General features: G+C 43.1%; 1 protein-coding gene across 1 annotated transcript; it reads right to left on the bottom strand.

The window, feature by feature from the left end:
- Positions 1 to 1,076: 1,076 nt before the first annotated feature.
- Positions 1,077 to 2,071, bottom strand: LOC123136082 (chlorophyll a-b binding protein of LHCII type 1). The gene has a single exon (XM_044555368.1). It carries the CDS (start codon positions 1,993 to 1,995, stop codon positions 1,195 to 1,197), a length of 801 nt encoding a protein of 266 aa, XP_044411303.1. The 5' UTR covers positions 1,996 to 2,071; the 3' UTR covers positions 1,077 to 1,194.
- Positions 2,072 to 19,398: the final 17,327 nt, after the last annotated feature.

Raw genomic sequence — 19,398 nt, 5'->3', positions numbered from 1 at the left:
ATTGCATGTGTGATCGCACATAATATTATTGTTCCACTATATTGCAATATATTCACATACTTCAAAACATCAATGTTAAGTCAAATTCATCTACGTGCTTATAATTTTCACTTATAATTATGTATGTTTGATTTGTATATGTGTAGCTCTTAAATTAGGGCAAGAATCTCATAAAAAAATTATAAGTTAAAGATCTCGAGAAAGAAAATCTTAGCACATGCTCCCCACCTCTCTAACGCCGTTGTTTCTCATGTCACCGGTCATCCTATCTTTTATGTTTTGGTGATGATCATGTACATTGTGCAATGAAACCTTAGTCCTTTACAATATTTTAATAGCTGTCTTTTGTAAAAGTACATTTCATTGTCTATATACTCATATGCTTTAAGAAGAATAACAATAATTTTTAATTGTTTTATAATAAAATGACACAAAACAGAGACAAGTGTTGCCCATCCATCTCCGCCTCCAGTTCTTTGCCACCCACCGCAATATCAGTGTCAGCGACCGCCTCTTGCACCCCCTCCTCGAGTAAGGCCCTGTTCGGAGACCCGCTACTCCACCACTCCGCTCCCGAAGCTGGAGTCAAAAGGCACGGAGCTGGGAAAGAGATGCTCCAGCTCCTCGTATTTTTAGGAGTTGGAGTGACTCCGAACAGGGCCTAAATTGACTATTTCCCGATGGTTACATTGCCTTCTCACTTTAGACAACAACGTCCTATACCCCTAGTGGTAAACCAAACCACTTGGTTGGGCTGGGAGGGAGATATGAAAAATCACTAACGAGGTATAATTGGCCACACTGCCTTTGTTGGAAATTAAGAAACGAAAGCAAGACACGACTCCTGCAATTGAATTGAGAGAATTGTAGTTTTGATGGAAGCTTCCATGAAAGTGTATATTAGTGTTTCCTTTGCTCTGACCCCACAAATTCACCAGCGTCTACAACCTACACAAACATATGAGCCGCAGTTGATCCGAGCACGTAATGATAATGGTTAACTAAGCGCGAGCCAAAATATTTACCTATTCTCGTGGATTGTAATCACAACGATCATATCGATGCAAGTCACAACATCCAAGACGAAAAAATCTTGCATTGCTTTTGCACAAAATTCTCGTAATTTACATCATGGTAGTACAACTCAGGCTGCACAACAATACGCTTCGCGGCATGCACAATCTTCGAGACATCTTACTTGCCGGGGACAAAGTTGGTGGCGAACGCCCATGCGTTGTTGTTGACGGGGTCAGCGATGTGGTCAGCAAGGTTCTCAAGTGGACCCTTGCCCGTAACGATAGCTTGGACAAAGAAGCCGAACATTGAGAACATGGCGAGGCGACCGTTCTTGATCTCTTTCACCTTGAGCTCAACGAATGCCTCAGGGTCGTCGGCGAGTCCGAGAGGGTCAAAGCTGCCTCCTGGGTATAGTGGGTCGACTATCTCGCCGAGTGGGCCACCGGCAACGCGGTACCCCTCGACAGCACCCATGAGCACGACCTGACATGCCCAAATAGCTAGGATGCTTTGCGCGTGCACAAGGCTGGGGTTGCCGAGGTAGTCGAGACCACCCTCACTAAAGATCTGGGAGCCGGCCTTGAACCAAACAGCCTCGCCGAACTTGACACCGTTGCGAGCGAGCAACTCAGGGAAGACACAACCAAGTGCCCCAAGCATGGCCCAACGACAGTGGATCACCTCCAACTCTCGGTTCTTGGAGAAGGTCTCGGGGTCAGCCGAAAGTCCGGCTGTGTCCCACCCATAGTCACCTGGGAACTCACCTGTCAGGTAGCTCGGGGGCTCACCGGAGAGTGGGCCGAGGTAAAGCACACGGTCAGCACCGTACCATGGGCTGCCCGAGGAAACCTGCTTCGCCTTCGCTGCGGTCTTGCGCATGGTGACTCGGGCCTCGCCAAAGAGAGCCAAAGATTGTACATTCTTCACCGCCTTGCCGGCAAAGGTCGAGGAGGAGAGGGACATGGTGGCTGCCACCATTGGAAAGCTAAGAAAAGTGTCTGATGTGCTATATGGGTTCTCAAAGAGATGAGTGAGTGTGGAGATGATTTTGTAGTAGAGGGGGAGGTGGCTACTTAAGGCAGCAGGAGGTGTCACAGGAAATCCATTTGGTGTGCAATCTGACAAGATAAATAAGGATAGAGGGAAAAATCTTGAGCTTTGCTGCCATTGGTGCTGCATAGATCTCTTGCTCTCAGAACACTTGGCGCAGCGAGAGCCAGGAGAAATTAGTATTGCTGTGAACTTGTGGCCAGGAGTGGCTGTGACTGGATTTCGTTGGAGACAGCTGATTGAATCAAGCGTGTGAGTGAGACGTTCGCATGCACGAGAAAGCATCGAGCGGCGTCACACCGTTCGCATGCACCGTTGCCCTCATGTATCTTTTTAGTTTCAGAAAATCAAAACAGGATGTAACATCTGCTCGTGGTAAAAGATTACATTATTGCATTAAAAAAGATTAAATTATTGTGCCAAATTCCATACGTAAAGCTATATATATATATATATATATATATATATATATATATATCCAGTTTTTAACATAATGAAAATGTAGGTCCAACTTAATTTACCACTCAACTGAAAAATAAATTAATTTATTCCAATTTACATTTGAATATTCTATATATTTTAGTTTAAATAAACTAGAGACTCATTATACTGCTACTGAAATAAAACAAGTTCTGTTTGGAAACAAAAAACAAGACTATTTGTTTAACCTTAAGAAAAAGTTCCTCCATTTGTAGTAAATCTTGAACAAATAAATTCAAAATGTGTAACATTACCACATAAAGTAGGAAAAAAAATGATGGATACGATTATTTCTACATGAAAGAAATGTTAGTTTAAGCGGAGGTGTTCTCTCTGCTCCTGGGAGCATACACCAGGTGAATAGTAAACTTTGAAAAGAATAGTAAACAAATTTAAAACAATTGTTTTTTTCGTGATAAGCATTGTTTAATGATTTGCTAACATGCAAATAAGTTTCATGATGGAAAAACATCCGTGGAGGTCTGAAAAAAAATCAGTGTTCCAAAGTGCTTTAAAAATTGCCCTTTTTGGAACATCGTTTTTGTAATGGTTTTCCAGACTTCCACAAATGTTTTTCACCACGAAAATTTTCATGTTGGCAAAGCATTCAACAATCTTCGTTTAAAAAATCCATTTTTTTCTTTTTTGAAAATAGTTTCCTATTTCTTTTTCAATTTTATTGTTCAGTCGGGTGCATATGCACCCAAGTGCAGTTTAAGTTGTTATTTCCCCAAATTTCTGCGATAATGTACACTTTTATACCTTTGTTTTTATTCGAGCCTGGATGACTATATAAATTGCATGTATGATCGCACATAATATAATTATTTCACTATATTGCAATATATGTTCACATACTTAGAAACATCAATGTTGAGTCAAATTCATCTACGTGCTTATAATTTTCACTTATAGTTATGTATGCTTGATTTGTATATGTTTAGCTTAAATTAGGGCAGGAATCTGATGCACAAATATATGTCGAAGCTCTCGAGAAAGAAAATCTTAGCACGTGCTCCCCACCTCTCTAACGCCGTTGATTCAGAGGTTAGCCTATCTTTTTTTTTGGTGATGATCATGCACAACAATTATATTGTGATTTTTTTATTTATTGACAATATTTAAATAGCTATTTTGCATAAAAGTATGTTCTAATGTCTATCTACTCTGCTTTAACAAGAATAACAATAACTTTTCAATTGATTTTATAATAAAATGACACAAAATAGAGAAATGTGTTGATCTATATCACTAGTAGAAAACAGGGCATTTGTCCCAGTTCGTAAGGGCCTTTAGTCCCGGTTCAAGAACCGGGACTAATAGGTCGTTACTAATGCCTCCCCCCTTTAGTCCCGGTTCTTACACGAACCGGGACAGATGGGCATCCACGTGACCGCTGCGGGCAGCCCAGGCAGGGGAGCTTTTGGTCCCGGTTGGTGACATAAACCGGGACCAAAAGGCTTCCACGTGTCAGCAGCTGGCTGGAGTTGAGGTTTTTTTTTTTAAAAAAAAGTGGCTGGTTTAGGGGTTTTGGGGGTTAATTTTAGGTTGTTATAGCTAGCTAATAGAGAGAAGTGTCCTCTCTTATATCTTCGTCCTTGGTTTACCAACGCTACTGCTATGTTCATTTCACCTGCTGATATATAATAACTCATGCATGCTCGCATCATACATCATCATATATAATAACTGTTGAGGAACATAGTAATTTCAAAAAAATTCATACGCACACGCAAGATCATGGTGATGCATAGCAGAACGATAGGGGAGAGTGTTGTCCACGTACCCTCGTAGACCAAAAGCGGAAGCGTTATAACAACGCGGTTGATGTAGTCGTACGTCTTCATGATCCGACCGATCCAAGTACCGAACGTGCGGCACCTCCGAGTTCAGCACACGTTCAGCTCGATGACGATCCCCGGACTCCGATCCAGCAGGGTGTCGGGGAAGAGTTCCGTCAGCACGACGGCGTGGCGACGATGATGATGTTCTACCGATGCAGGGCTTCGCCTAAGCACCGCTACAATATGACCGAGGTGGAATATGGTGGAGGGGGGGCACCGCACACGGCTAAGGAACGATCACGAAGATCAACTTGTGTGTTATGAGGTGCCCCCTGCCCCCGTATATAAAAGAGGGAGGGGGAGGTGCGGCCGGCCCCTAGGGGTGCGCCTGGAGGAGTCCTACTCCCACCGGGAGTAGGACTCCCCCTCTTGCCTTGTTGGAGAAGGAAGGGGGAAGGGGGAAAGAGGAAAGGGGGGCGCGGCCCCCTTCCTTGTCCTATTCGGACTAGGGAGGGAGGGGCGCGTGGCCTGCCCTAACCGGCCCTCCTCTTCTCCCTTAGGGCCCATGTAGGCCCATTAACCCCCCCGGGGGGGGGGGGTTCCGGTAACCCCCCGGTACTCCGGTAAAATCCCGATTTCACCCGGAATGATTCCGATATCCAAATATAGGCTTCCTATATATCAATCTTTATGTCTCGACCATTTCGAGACTCCTCGTCATGTCCGTGGTCACATCCGGGACTGCGAACAACCTTCGGTACATCAAAAACTATAAACTCATAATATAACTGTCATCGTAACGTTAAGCGTGCGGACCCTACGGGTTCGAGAACTATGTAGACATGACCTAGAACAGTTTCCGGTCAATAACCAATAACGGAACCTGGATGCTCATATTGGCTCCTACATATTCTACGAAGATCTTTATCGGTCAAACCGCATAACAACATACGTTGTTCCCTTTGTCATCGGTATGTTACTTGCTCGAGATTCGATCGTCGGTATCCAATACCTAGTTCAATCTCGTTACCGGCAAGTCTCTTTACTCGTTACGTAATGCATCACTCCGTAACTAACTCATTAGCTACATTTCATGCAAGGCTTGTAGTGATGTGCATTACCGAGAGGGCCCAGCGATACCTCTCCGACAATCGGAGTGAAAAAACCTAATCTCGAAATATGCCAACTCAACATGTACCTTTGGAGACACCTGTAGAGCTCCTTTATAATCACCTAGTTACGTCGTGACGTTTGGTAGCACACAAAGTGTTCCTCCGGCAAACGGGAGTTGCATAATCTCATAGTTATAGGAACTTTGTATAAGTCATGAAGAAAGCAATAGCAACATACTAAACGATCAAGTGCTAAGCTAACGGAATGGGTCAAGTCAATCACATCATTCTCCTAATGATGTGATCCCATTAATCAAATGACAACACATGTCTATGGTTAGGAAACATAACCATCTTCGATTAATGAGCTAGTCAAGTAGAGGCATACTAGTGACATTAAGTTTGTCTATGTATTCACACATGTATCATGTTTCCAGTTAATACCATTATAGCATGAATAATAAACATTTATCATGGTATGAGGAAATAAATAATAACTTTATTATTGCCTCTAGGGCATATTTCCTTCAGTCTCCCACTTGCACTAGAGTCAATAATCTAGATTACACAGTAATGATTCTAACACCCATGGAGTCTTGGTGCTGATCATGTTTTGCTCGTGGAAGAGGCTTAGTCAACGGGTCTGCAACATTCAGATCCATATGTATCTTGCAAATCTCTATGTCTCCCACCTGGACTTGGTCCCGGATGGAATTGAAGCGTCTTTTGATATGCTTGGTCCTCTTGTGAAATCTGGATTCCTTTGCCAAGGCAATTGCACCAGTATTGTCACAGAAGATCTTCATTGGTCCCGATGCACTAGGTATGACACCTAGATCGGAAATGAACTCCTTCATCTAGACTCCTTCATTTGCTGCTTCCGAAGCAACTATGTACTCCGCTTCGCATGTAGATCCCGCCATGACGCTTTGTTTAGAACTGCACCAACTAACAGCTCCACTGTTCAATATAAACACGTATCCGGTTTGCGATTTAGAATCGTCCGGATCAGTGTCAAAGCTTGCATCGATGTAACCATTTATGACTAGCTCTTTGTCACATCCATAAACGAGAAACATATCCTTAGTCCTTTTCAGGTATTTCAGGATATTCTTGACCGCTGTCTAGTGATCCACTCCTGGATTACTTTGGTACCTCCCTGCTAAACTTATTGCTAAGCATACATCAGGTCTGGTACACAGCATTGCATACATGATAGAGCCTATGGCTGAAGCATAGGGAACATCTTTCATTTTCTCTCTATCTTCTGCTGTGGTCGGGCATTGAGTCTGACTCAACTTCACACCTTGTAATACAGGCAAGAATTCTTTGCCTGATCCATTTTGAACTTTTTCAAAACTTTATCAAGGTATGTGCTTTGTGAAAGTCCAATTAAGCGTCTTGATCTATCTCTATAGATCTTGATGCCCAATATGTAAGCAGCTTCACCTAGGTCTTTCATTGAAAAACTTTTATTCAAGTATCCCTTTATGCTATCCAGAAATTCTATATCATTTCCAATTAACAATATGTCATCTACATATAATATTAGAAATGCTACAGAGCTCCCACTCACTTTCTTGTAAATACAGGCTTCTCCAAAAGTCTGTATAAAACCATATGCTTTGATCACACTATCAAAGCGTTTATTCCAACTCCGAGATGCTTGCACCAGTCCATAAATGGATCGCTGGAGCTTGAACACTTTGTTAGCACCTTTTGGATTGACAAAACCTTCTGGTTGCATCATATACAACTCTTCTTCCAGAAATCCATTTAGGAATGCAATTTTGACATCCATTTGCCAAATTTCATAATCATAAAATGCGGCAATTGCTAACATGATTCGGACAGACTTAAGCATCGCTACAGGTGAGAAAGTCTCATCGTAGTCAACTCCTTGAACTTGTCGAAAACCTTTCGCAACAAGTCGAGCTTTGTAGATAGTTACATTACCATCAGTGTCAGTCTTCTTCTTGAAGATTCATTTATTTTCGATGGCTTGCCGATCATCAGGCAAGTCAACCAAAGTCCATACTTTGTTTTCATACATGGATCCTATCTCAGATTTTATGGCCTCAAGCCATTTTGCGGAATCTGGGCTCATCATCGTTTCCTCATAGTTCGTAGGTTCGCCATGGTCAAGTAACATGACGTCCAGAATAGGATTGACGTACCACTCTGGTGCGGATCTTATTCTGGTAGACCTACGAGGTTCAGTAGTAACTTGATCTGAAGTTTCATGATCAATATCATTAGCTTCCTCACTGATTGGTGTAGTTGTCACAGGAACCGGTTCTTGTGAAGAACTACTTTCCAATAAGGGATCAGGTACAGTTACCTCATCAAGTTCTACTTTCCTCCCACTCACTTCTTTTGTGAGAAACTCTTTCTCTAGAAAGGATCCGAATTTAGAAATGAAAATCTTGCTCTCAGATCTGTGATAGAAGGTGTACCCAATAGTCTCTTTTGGGTATCCTATGAAGACACATTTCTCTGATTTGGGATCGAGCTTATCTGGTTGAAGTTTCTTCACATAAGCATCGCAACCCCAAACTTTAAGAAATGACAACTTTGGTTTCTTGCCAAACCATAATTCACAAGGGTTGTCTCAACGGATTTTGATGGTGCCCTATTTAATGTGAATGCGGCCGTCTCTAAAGCATAACCCCAAAACGATAGCGGTAAATCAGTAAGAGACATCATAGATCGCACCATATCGAGTAAAGTACGATTACGACGTTCGGACACACCATTTCGTTGTGGTGTTCCGGGTGGCATGAGTTGCGAAACTATTCCGCATTGTTTCAAATGTAAACCAAACTAGTAACTCAAATATTCTCCTCCACGATCAGATCGTAGAAATTTTATTTTCTTGTTACGATGATTTTCCACTTCACTCTGAAATTCTTTGAACTTTTCAAATGTTTCAGACTTGTGTTTCATCAAGTAGATATACCCATATCTGCTTAAATCATCTGTGAAGGTGAGAAAATAACGATACCCGCCATGAGCTTCAATATTCATTGGACCACATACATCAGTATGTATGATTTCCAATAAATCAGTTGCTCGCTCCATAGTTCCGGAGAACGGCGTTTTAGTCATCTTGCCCATGAGGCACGGTTCGCAAGTACCAAGTGATTCATAATCAAGTGATTCCAGAAGTCCATCAGTATGGAGTTTCTTCATGCGCTTTACACCGATATGACCTAAACGGCAGTGCCACAAATAAGTTGCACTATCATTATCAACTCTGCATCTTTTTGGCTTCAACATTAAAAATATGTGTATCACTACTATCGAGATTCAATAAAAATAGACCACTCTTCAAGGGTGCACGACCATGAAAGATATTACTCATATAAATAGAACAACCATTATTCTCTGATTTAAATGAATAACCGTCTCGCATCAAACAAGATCCAGATATAATGTTCATGCTTAATACTGGCACCAAATAACAATTATTTAGGTATAAAACTAATCCCGATGGTAGATGTAGAGGTAGCGTGCCGACCGCGATCACATCGACTTTGAAACCATCTCCCACGCGCATCGTCACCTCGTCCTTAGCCAATCTTCGCTTAATCCGTAGTCCCTGTTTCGAGTTGCAAATATTAGCAACAAAACTAGTATCAAATATCCAGGTGCTACTGCGAGCATTAGTAAGGTACACATCAATAACATGTATATCACGTATACTTTTGTTCACTTTGCCATCCTTCTTATCCGCCAAATACTTGGGGCAGTTCCGCTTCCAGTGTCCAGTCTGCTTGCAGTAGAAGCACTCAGTCTCAGGCTTAGGTCCAGACTTGGGTTTCTTCTCTTGAGAAGCAACTTGTTTGCTGTTCTTCTTGAAGTTCCCCTTCTTCTTCCGTTTGCCCTTTTTCTTAAAACTAGTGGTCTTATTGACCATCAACACTTGATGCTCCTTCTTGATTTCTACCTCCGCAGCCTTTAGCATTGCGAAGAGCTCGGGAATAGTCTTGTCCATCCCTTGCATATTATAGTTCATCACGAAGCTCTTGTAGCTTGGTGGCAGTGACTGGAGAATTCTGTCAATGACACTATCATAAGGAAGATTAACTCCCAGTTGAATCAAGTGATTATTATACCCAGACATTTTGAGTATATGTTCACTGACAGAACTATTCTCCTCCATCTTACAGCTATAGAACTTATTGGAGACTTCATATCTCTTAATTCGGGCATTTGCTTGAAATATTAACTTCAACTCCTGGAACATCTCATATGCTCCATGATGTTCAAGACGTTGTTCAAGACCCGGTTCCAAGCCATAAAGCATGGCACACTGAACTATCGAGTAGTCATCAGCTTTGCTCTGCCAGACGTTCTTAACGTTGTCAGTTGCATCTGCAGCAGGCCTGGCACCCAGCGGTGCTTCCGGGACGTAATTCTTCTATGCAGCAATGAGGATAATCCTCAGGTTACGGACCCAGTCCGTGTAATTGCTACCATCATCTTTCAACTTAGCTTTCTCAAGGAACGCATTAAAATTCAACGGAACAACAACACGAGCCATCTATCTACAACAAACATAGACAAGCAAAATACTATCAGGTACTAAGTTCATGATAAATTTAAGTTCAATTAATCATATTACTTAAGAACTCCCACTTAGACAGACATCTCTCTAGTCATCTAAGTGATCACGTGATCCAAATCTACTAAACCATGTTCGCTCATTACGTGAGATGGAATAGTTTCAATGGTGAACATCACTATGCTGATCATATCTACTATATGATTCATGTTCGACCTTTCGGTCTCCGTGTTCCGAGGCCATATCTGTATATGCTAGGCTTGTCAAGTTTAACCTGAGTATTCCACGTGTGCAACTATTTTGCACCCGTTGTATTTGAACGTAGAGCCTATCACACCCGATCATCACGTGGTGTCTCAGCACGAAGAACTTTCACAACGGTGCATACTCAGGGAGAACACTTCTTGATAATTAGTGAGAGATCATCTTAAAATGCTACCGTCAATCAAACCAAGATAAGATGCATAAAGGATAAACATCACATGCAATCAATATAAGTGATATGATATGGCCATCATCATCTTGTGCTTGTGATCTCCATCTCCGAAGCACCGTCGTGATCACCATCGTCACCGGCACGACAGCTTGATCTCCATCGTAGCATCGTTGTCGTTTCAACATCTATTGCTTCTACGACTATCGCTACCGCTTAGTGATAAAGTAAAGCAATTACATGGCGTTTGCATTTCATACAATAAAGCGACAACCATATGGCTCCTGCCAGTTGCCGATAACTTCGGTTACAAAACATGATCATCTCATACAATAAAATATAGCATCACGTCTTGACCATATCACATCACAACATGCCCCGCAAAAACAAGTTAGACGTCCTCTACTTTGTTGTTGCAAGTTTTACGTGGCTGCTATGGGCTGAGCAAGAACCGTTCTTACCTACGCATCAAAACCACAACGATAGTTCATCAGGCTAGTGCTGTTTTAACCTTCTCAAGGACCGGGCGTAGCCACACTCAATTCAACTAAAGTTGGAGAAACTGACACCCGCCAGCCACCTGTGTGCAAAGCACGTCGGTAGAACCAGTCTCGCGTAAGCGTACGCGTAATGTCGGTCCGGGCCGCTTCATCCAATAATACCGCCGAACCAAAGTATGACATGCTGGTAAGCAGTATGACTTGTATCGCCCACAACTCACTTGTGTTCTACTCGTGCATATAACATCAACGCATAAAACCTGGGCTCGGATGCCACTGTTGGGGAACGTAGTAATTTCAAAAAAATTCCTACGCACACGCAAGTTCATGGTGATGCATAGCAACGAGAGGGGAGAGTGTTGTCCATGTACCCTCGTAGACCGAAAGCGGAAGCATTATAACAACGCGGTTGATGTAGTCGTACGTCTTCACGATCCGACCGATCCAAGTACCGAACGTACGGCACCTCCGAGTTCAGCACACGTTCAGCTCGATGACGATCCCCGGACTCCGATCCAGCAGGGTGTCAGGGAAGAGTTCCGTCAGCACGACGGCGTGGTGAAGATGATGATGTTCTACCGACGCAGGGCTTCGCCTAAGCACCGCTACGATATGACCGAGGTGGAATATGGTGGAGGGGGGCACAACACACGGCTAAGGAACGATCACGAAGATCAACTTGTGTGTTATGAGGTGCCCCCCTGCCCCTGTATATAAAGGAGGGAGGGGGGAGGTGCGGTCGGCCCCTAGGGGTGCGCCTGGAGGAGTCCTACTCCCACCGGGAGTAGGACTCCCCCCTCTTGCCTTGTTGGAGAAGGAAGGGGGAAGGGGGAAAGAGGAAAGGGGGGCGCCGCCCCCCCTTCCTTGTCCTATTCGGACTAGGGGGGGAGGGGGCACGTGGCCTGCCCTGGCCGGCCCTCCTCTTCTCCCTTAGGGCAAATGTAGGCCCATTAACCCCCCGGGGGTTCCGGTAACCCCCCGATACTCCGGTAAAATCCTGATTTCACCCGGAATGATTTCGATATCCAAATATAGGCTTCCAATATATCAATCTTTATGTCTCGACCATTTCGAGACTCCCCGTCATGTCTGTGATCATATCCGGGACTCTGAACAACCTTCGGTACATCAAAAACTATAAACTCATAATATAACTATCGTCGTAACATTAAGCGTGCGGACCCTACGGGTTCGAGAACTATGTAGACATGACCTATAACAGTTTCCGGTCAATAACCAATAGCGGAACCTGGATGCTCATATTGGCTCCTACATATTCTACGAAGATCTTTATCGGTCAAACCGCATAACAACATACGTTGTTCCCTTTGTCATCGGTATGTTACTTGCTCGAGATTCGATCGTCGGTATCCAATACCTAGTTCAATCTCGTTACTGGCATGTCTCTTTACTTGTTACGTAATGCATCATTCCGTAACTAACTCATTAGCTACATTGCTTGCAAGGCTTATAGTGATGTGCATTACCGAGAGAGCCCAGAGATACCTCTCCGACAATCGGAGTGACAAAACCTAATCTCAAAATACGCCAACTCAACATGTACCTTTGGAGACACCTTTAGAGCTCCTTTATAATCACCCAGTTACGTTGTGACGTTTGGTAGCACATAAAGTGTTCCTCCGGTAAACGTGAGTTGCATAATATCATAGTTATAGGAACTTTGTATAAGTCATGAAGAAAGCAATAGCAACATACTAAACGATCAAGTGCTAAGCTAACAGAATGGGTCAAGTCAATCACATCATTCTCCTAATGATGTGATCCCATTAATCAAATGACAACACATGTCTATGGTTAGGCAACATAACCATCTTCGATTAATGAGCTAGTCAAGTAGAGGCATAGTAGCGACATTAAGTTTGTCTATGTATTCACACATGTATCATGTTTCCGGTTAATACAATTATAGCATGAATAATAAACATTTATCATGGTATGAGGAAATAAATAATAACTTTATTATTGCCTCTAGGGCATATTTCCTTCAATGACAAGTCCTACTAATCATGCATCATCATACAACTTCTACTCGTTATTAATAACAAGTCATACGATCATCATCCTCATAGTCCTTGAACCCAACCTTACATAATTGTTCTTATCACATGATCATCAGTATCAGGTAGGACCTAAACACCCTTAAGGTAAAAATACCATAAAACAATATAGACCCTGACTCTCCATTATGAAGAATGGAGATCATCCTGTCTCCAATTCTTGCGCTTCGCCTCCTTTTGCTTCCAAGAAGCTCCTTACGACTGTCCATACATTTTTCCATTCTTTGATTGTCATGTCTCCACTTCTTTTAGAAATCCGGTATGGACGGTTGAGATTCGTAGGACAACCTGGTTGTATGTTCAAAACATCAAGGCGACCGTGCATATACATCAGATGAGGCACTCAATCATTCGGGATTATCTATTGAAAAACATAGTAATAACTTCGTAGTTAGCAATGATGTACTAGTTTTAGAAGTATGCAAAAAGATGCACGGATGTCGTAATAGTAAAAAATCTTACCAGGGTATCTCCATGGTAGTTACCGTAGTTCAACACGTGCACTAGTGGCACGTATTGACCATAATGTTGAGGAGTTCGATTGTAGACATTGTAATTCTCAAGATCAGTACAAAATGCGATCAGATGAATTTTCTCCTTATAAGTTAATTCGGAGCCATCGGTGTAGTGGGTTTTGTCTACCATCTTCCGCACATTCTTTCAAGAATGAAAATAAGCTGTCAATGGAAATAAGCTATCGACTATTTTAAAATAAACAATATAAATTACTTAATAACTATGTTAAGCTCACATGGGGAAGAATTGGAGGTGTATCCACAAGGACCCAAATGTCCACATTGTCTTGCTCGATTGTAGGATCACCAAGATCCATGGTGACAAGCATACCCTCATCAAAACCATACATCTTGCAAAGTGCTTCCCAATTTTTGCAACCAAAATGGGTTATACTCTCAGCATTGTACATCTTTACTTTAAAATCCACACCATGATGGGTCCTTAGGAGAATTTTTTTGGTTTCCATACTTTCATGGTCTTCAAAACCCATCCTCTCCAAGACATAGCGTCTTGCATAGCATGGGATGAGCTAGTCGAATTAGAAAAGATGAAAAATACATGTTAAAATAGTTGAAGTCGTGCTTAATTATGAAAAAAAAACTATTGTCGTCGTTGCGTACCGTATGAACATCGAAGGTCTCCTCGAGCTTAATGCTGAAGCATCGATCTTTGTCCAGCTCAATGAACCTGTCGCACATACCTCGGTCGTCGTGGCACCATTCGCACTCCCCCGGGCGGTTTTCGTCGTCCGAGTACGACATTTCCGGCCTAAGTTCATAATTCAAATATTAAACTTGTACAATTAAATATATGTACTAAAAAACCTAAATTAGATCATTATTATTAATTATGGGTTGACTATAGGTGATGGTACGTAGCTCCTTCTTTCATTCCCGAGTGCATTATTACACCAAATTGTCTAGCACATGGGAATTAAGGAGAAGCTACCCCCACGACGGTGTGGATGATGGAGGAGGCTCCTAGATTTCTGCATAGAGTGCTCTTCAATTTTAGCATTCAAAGTAGGAGTACTTTTCCAATATGAGCATTCAATAAGCAAAATCAAATCGTAAAATAAAGTAGTATTCAAATTAGCATGCATTCAATTATAACCAAAAGTACATCATCTCTTGTGTCCGTACATTGTCGAATATTATCACTAATACTCCTCGAATACTATCATACATATAGCATCGCTAATTAATACAGCTAGAACCGTAGCGCCCGACGGGTATCGTCGCGGGCGGTGGACACCCAAAGATAAGGAACCATCACATGATCATAGCTCTAGTAAGATCCCTCAAGAACCTGCCAGGTATTGTCGAACCTGCCCTCCAATGCAACCATGTAGCGACAGACGTGCTCGTCCTCCTTGCTGACACGGTGACGTACCACCTCCGCGGTGTCCGGAAGCCTCGACACCGTCACTGGCCCACGCGACCGCCACCAAGCAAGGATCTGGTCAACAAAGGGCTGCCTCCTCACCAACGTACGTCCCCCGGAAGGTAGCACCTCCCAATACCAGCCCGGCGGAGCCCAGTCCCGAACATGGCCATGATCAAGCAGGCCTCCATCGCCGAGTTGACGACGACGAGGATGCGGGATAGGCATCGTCGACGCCGATGCGGGAACTACTTCTAAATATAGTTAAATAAAGTAGTCTTATTAAGAAAAAAGTCCATTTTACTCCCCTGAATAAAGTGGGTGGTTCACTTTACCCCCTGATCTTTATTTCTGTTCCTTACCCCCCTCAACAAACCCGAACCGGACCAAAACCCCCCAGGCTGGTTTCTCTCCCCCAGTGCTGATGTGGCGCAGTCAACGGCGGTATTGACCCTAGTGGCCCCCACTTGTCAAATACCCTCCTTTAAAAACAGTCCCTGTAATTTCACAAAGATATCCTCCTTCAAAAATGAAAAAAAGCAATCAACCCCTGTCCCGTCGGCTGCCTCCTCGCCTGCCCTCCATGGAGGTGGCAGCGGCGCCTGTGCTCGTACAGGCCTACTCCATGGAGTAGAGCAGTAGGCTGGACTCGTCGGCAGGAAGCAGGGATGGCGGACGGGTCAAAGTGTGCACCGGCGGCACACCGTTGACCAGGTCATCACAGCGCACGAACATGAAGCCCTCCGCGGCTGCTGCTCCCACCCATGCGCGACCGGTGCTCGCGCCCGTCGAGGCTGGCGCCTCCGCTGCTTGCACCCGGCGTCGCTGTTGCTCCTGCCCGTCGCGCCCGCCACCACCGCTGCTCCCGCCCGCAAGCAAGTGCCCGGCTCCCGCGGCAGCTCGGCTGCAGCGGCCCTCCAGCGGCGGCTGCTGCTCCGACGCCCGCGCATGATGCTTCTCCGGTGGGGAAGCAGGCCCTCTGGTACCCATGGCACGTCCGGACAGGAGAGACGAGGAGGGAATGGCTTGATTGCTTTTTAGATTTTTGGAGAAGGGTGTCCGTGTAAAATCTTTTATCTAACAAGTGGGACCCACTAGGGTCAATACCGCCGTTGACTGCGCCACATCAGCACTGGGGGAGAGAAACTAGCCTGGGTCTTTTTTTGGTCCGGTTTGGGTTTGTTGAGGGGGGTAAGGGAACAGAAATAAAGATCAGGGGGTAAAGTGAACCACCCACTTTATTCAAGGGAGTAAAATGGACTTTTTTCTTTTATTAATTAAATCAACTAATTCAACTACTAAGCACTTACTATAAATAAATAAAGTAGTACTTAATTTCTAAAAACAAACTACTTCTATATATAGTAAAATAAAGTAGTTTATTAAATCAACTAGCTAGTTCAACTATATATGAAGCACTTACTATAAATAAAATAAAGTAGTACGTACGAAAAATAAACTAGTTTAACTATAGTTCTATTATTTTTCTAACTAATTATATTAAACACTTTCTCTTCTTATTTTTTCCTTTTTCCTCTATTCTAAATATGAACATATTCATAAATGACTTCTATCATTCACAATTTTCCTATACATACACAATAAAAATTCAAAAAAAATCATAAAAAATTGACATATTCTATGAACAGAAAAAAATCATAAAAATTTGATATATTCGGTCTTTGCATATATATGAACATACAAACATGCATATTCAACAATAATATCATCAAAAAAAATCTATTAACAGAAAAAAAATCTAACACAATATGAACAAATTAATTACATAATATGAAAAAAATATAACAGAAAAATCTATGAACTACACATCTGAATTACTACACATCTAACAAAAAAATCTATGAACTACAAAAAAATCTAAAAAAAATCTAACAAAATCTAACTCAATTAACTACACATCTAAATTATACTACACATCTAAATTAACTACTACTAACATTAAATTAAATTAGCAAAAAATTTGCTCATGGCGACGGTGTCGGGGACGGCGACGGCGAGGTGCGGCGCGGGGCGGGGCAGGGCGGCGATGGAGCGGGCCGGGGCGGCGACGGCGCGGGCCGGGGTGGGGCGGGGCGGCGACGGCGCGGGACGTCGTGGGGCGACGACGGCGACGGTGAGGCGGAGACGGACGGGCAGCCTGGCGGTGTCGGGCGGCGGGAAAGAACAAACTGAACCAAATTTTCGCGAGTGCTGCTTATATAGACAGAGCATTGGTCCCGGTTCATGGCACCAACCGGGACCAATACACCCATTTAGTCCTGGTTGGTGGCACCCACCGGGACCAAAGGCCTCTTTTTAGCAGCCCAAAGGGTGGGAAGCAGAGGCCTTTGGTCCCGGTTGGAGGCACCAACCGGGACTAAAGGGGTGCATTGGTCCCGGTTCGTGGCACCAACCAGGACCAATGCACCCCTTTAGTCCCGGTTGGTGGCACCAAACGGGACCAAAGGTCGTGTGCTAGAACTGACGTGGTGCGGTGCTATGTTTAGTCCCACCTCGCTAGCCGAGAGGGGCTCGGAGTGGTTTATAAGCCCTGCCGAACCAACCACTTCGAGCTCCTCTCTACTGCAGGCTTACAGACCTAAAATCACTCTTTGTGCTTGTGGGCCTATTGGGCTTACCGCGGGCCTGCATCCTGGCCCTAGTAATGGGTTTCTAGTCGTATGCAGGCCGTGGTGGCCCTGTAGGTGGCACTTTTTTTAAAAAAAATTCCAGTTTTTTTGCTTTCTTTTTTGTTTCTAATTAATTATTTATTTTCTTTTACAATAATTGTTTTTGCTATTAAAGTTTGTAACAAAATTCTAATTACATATTTATTTTCTTTTATGATAATTCTTTTTGCTTTTAATGTTTTGAACAAAATTCTAATTACTTATTTATTTTATTTTATGATAATTCTTTTTGCTTTTAATGTTTGAACAAAATCCTAATTACTTATTTATTTTCTTTTATGATAATTCTTTTTTCTTTTAATGTTTTCAACAAAATTCTAATTACTTATTTATTTTCTTTTATGATAATTCTTTTTGCTATTAAAGTTTGTAACAAAATTCTATATAATTTTAGTTTCAATAATACTAGAGGTTTATAAAAGCTTTTTAGTTGATTCCTTTAGTACCAGTTGTAAGGCTGTTAGAAAGGCATTTTATTTGGTACAAGTTTTAAGGCTGGGGCCCCACGAGCACCTTTTAGTACCAGCTCGTGGCATGAACCGGTAAAAGTGTTTTTTAGTTGATTCTTTCTGCAGCTGTTTTTTAGTCCCACCTCGCCAAGCAAGAGGCACTCGCAGCGGTTTATAAGCCCTGAGTGTAGAGACGATGAAGGGAGAAGTGCAGTGCTCACCTACACGTTGGCCTGAAGCTAAGCAACGTGCAGGTGAGCATTGCGCCTCTATTTTATTTTGGCATGGTATCATCATTTCATCCACACAACATATACAAGAAAGTTGAGAGGGTTACGGCAAAAACTGGATGCACTTCGTGTATAAAACGGACAATCTCTTTCGAAGTATCAGGATTTCATACGAAAACTTGTCTGTTGCAACATGCATTTCAAATGAACTACAAAAAGGTTGAAAGTAGGCACGGTATCATCATAATAGTTGTGGAGAAACTCTTCACTTTTTCTTCGCTTGTGTCCTTTCCTTATTGCGTCGTAACCATGGATAATCTTCATCATTTATCAGGATGCTTGGGTCAGCCTTGACTTTGAAGGGAGGAATTTCATGAAACTTTTCATAATCTTCAGACATGTCTGTCTTGCCCTCCACTCCCACGATGTCCCTTTTTTCCTGAAAGAACTATGTGGCGCTTTGGCTCATCGTATGATGTATCCGCTTCCTTATTTTTTCTTTTTCTCGGTTTGGTAGACATGTCCTTCACATAGATAACTTGTGCCACATCATTGGCTAGGACGAACGGTTTGTTAGTGTACCCAAGATTGTTCAGATCCACTATTGTCATTCCGTACTGTGGGTCTACCTGTACCCCGCCTCCTGACAGATTGACCCATTTGCACTTAAACAAAGGGACCTTAAAATCTACTCCGTAGTCAAGTTCCCATATGTCCACTATGTAACCATAATATGTTGTTGGGGAACGTTGCAGAAAATAAAAAATTTCTACGCTTCACCTATATCAATCTATGGAGTCATCTAGCAACGAGAGATAGGAGTGCATCTACATACCCTTGTAGATCACGAGCGGAAGCGTTCAAGAGAACGGGGTTGAGGGAGTCGTACTCGTCGTGATCCAAATCACCGAAGATCCTAGTGCTGAACGGATAGCACCACCGCGTTCAATACATGTACGGTTGGGGAAGACGTCTCCTCCTTCTTGATCCAGCAAGGGGGAAGGATAGGTTGATGGAGATCCAGCAGCACGACGGCGTGGTGGTGGAAGCAGCGGTGATCTCGGCAGGGCTTCGCCAAGCTCAGGAGAGGGAGAGGTGGTACGGGGGGA

Source organism: Triticum aestivum, chromosome 6B, assembly GCF_018294505.1.
Source record: "Triticum aestivum cultivar Chinese Spring chromosome 6B, IWGSC CS RefSeq v2.1, whole genome shotgun sequence".
Classification (NCBI taxonomy): Eukaryota; Viridiplantae; Streptophyta; class Magnoliopsida; order Poales; family Poaceae; genus Triticum; species Triticum aestivum.
The sequence above is the reverse complement of the archived record's forward strand: the minus strand, read 5'-3'. Positions and strand labels throughout refer to the sequence as shown.

Bases quoted from the DNA above. Each gene is read 5' to 3' on its own strand.
- LOC123136082 (XM_044555368.1), bottom strand. From the start codon at position 1,995: ATGGTGGCAGCCACCATGTCCCTCTCCTCCTCGACCTTTGCCGGCAAG.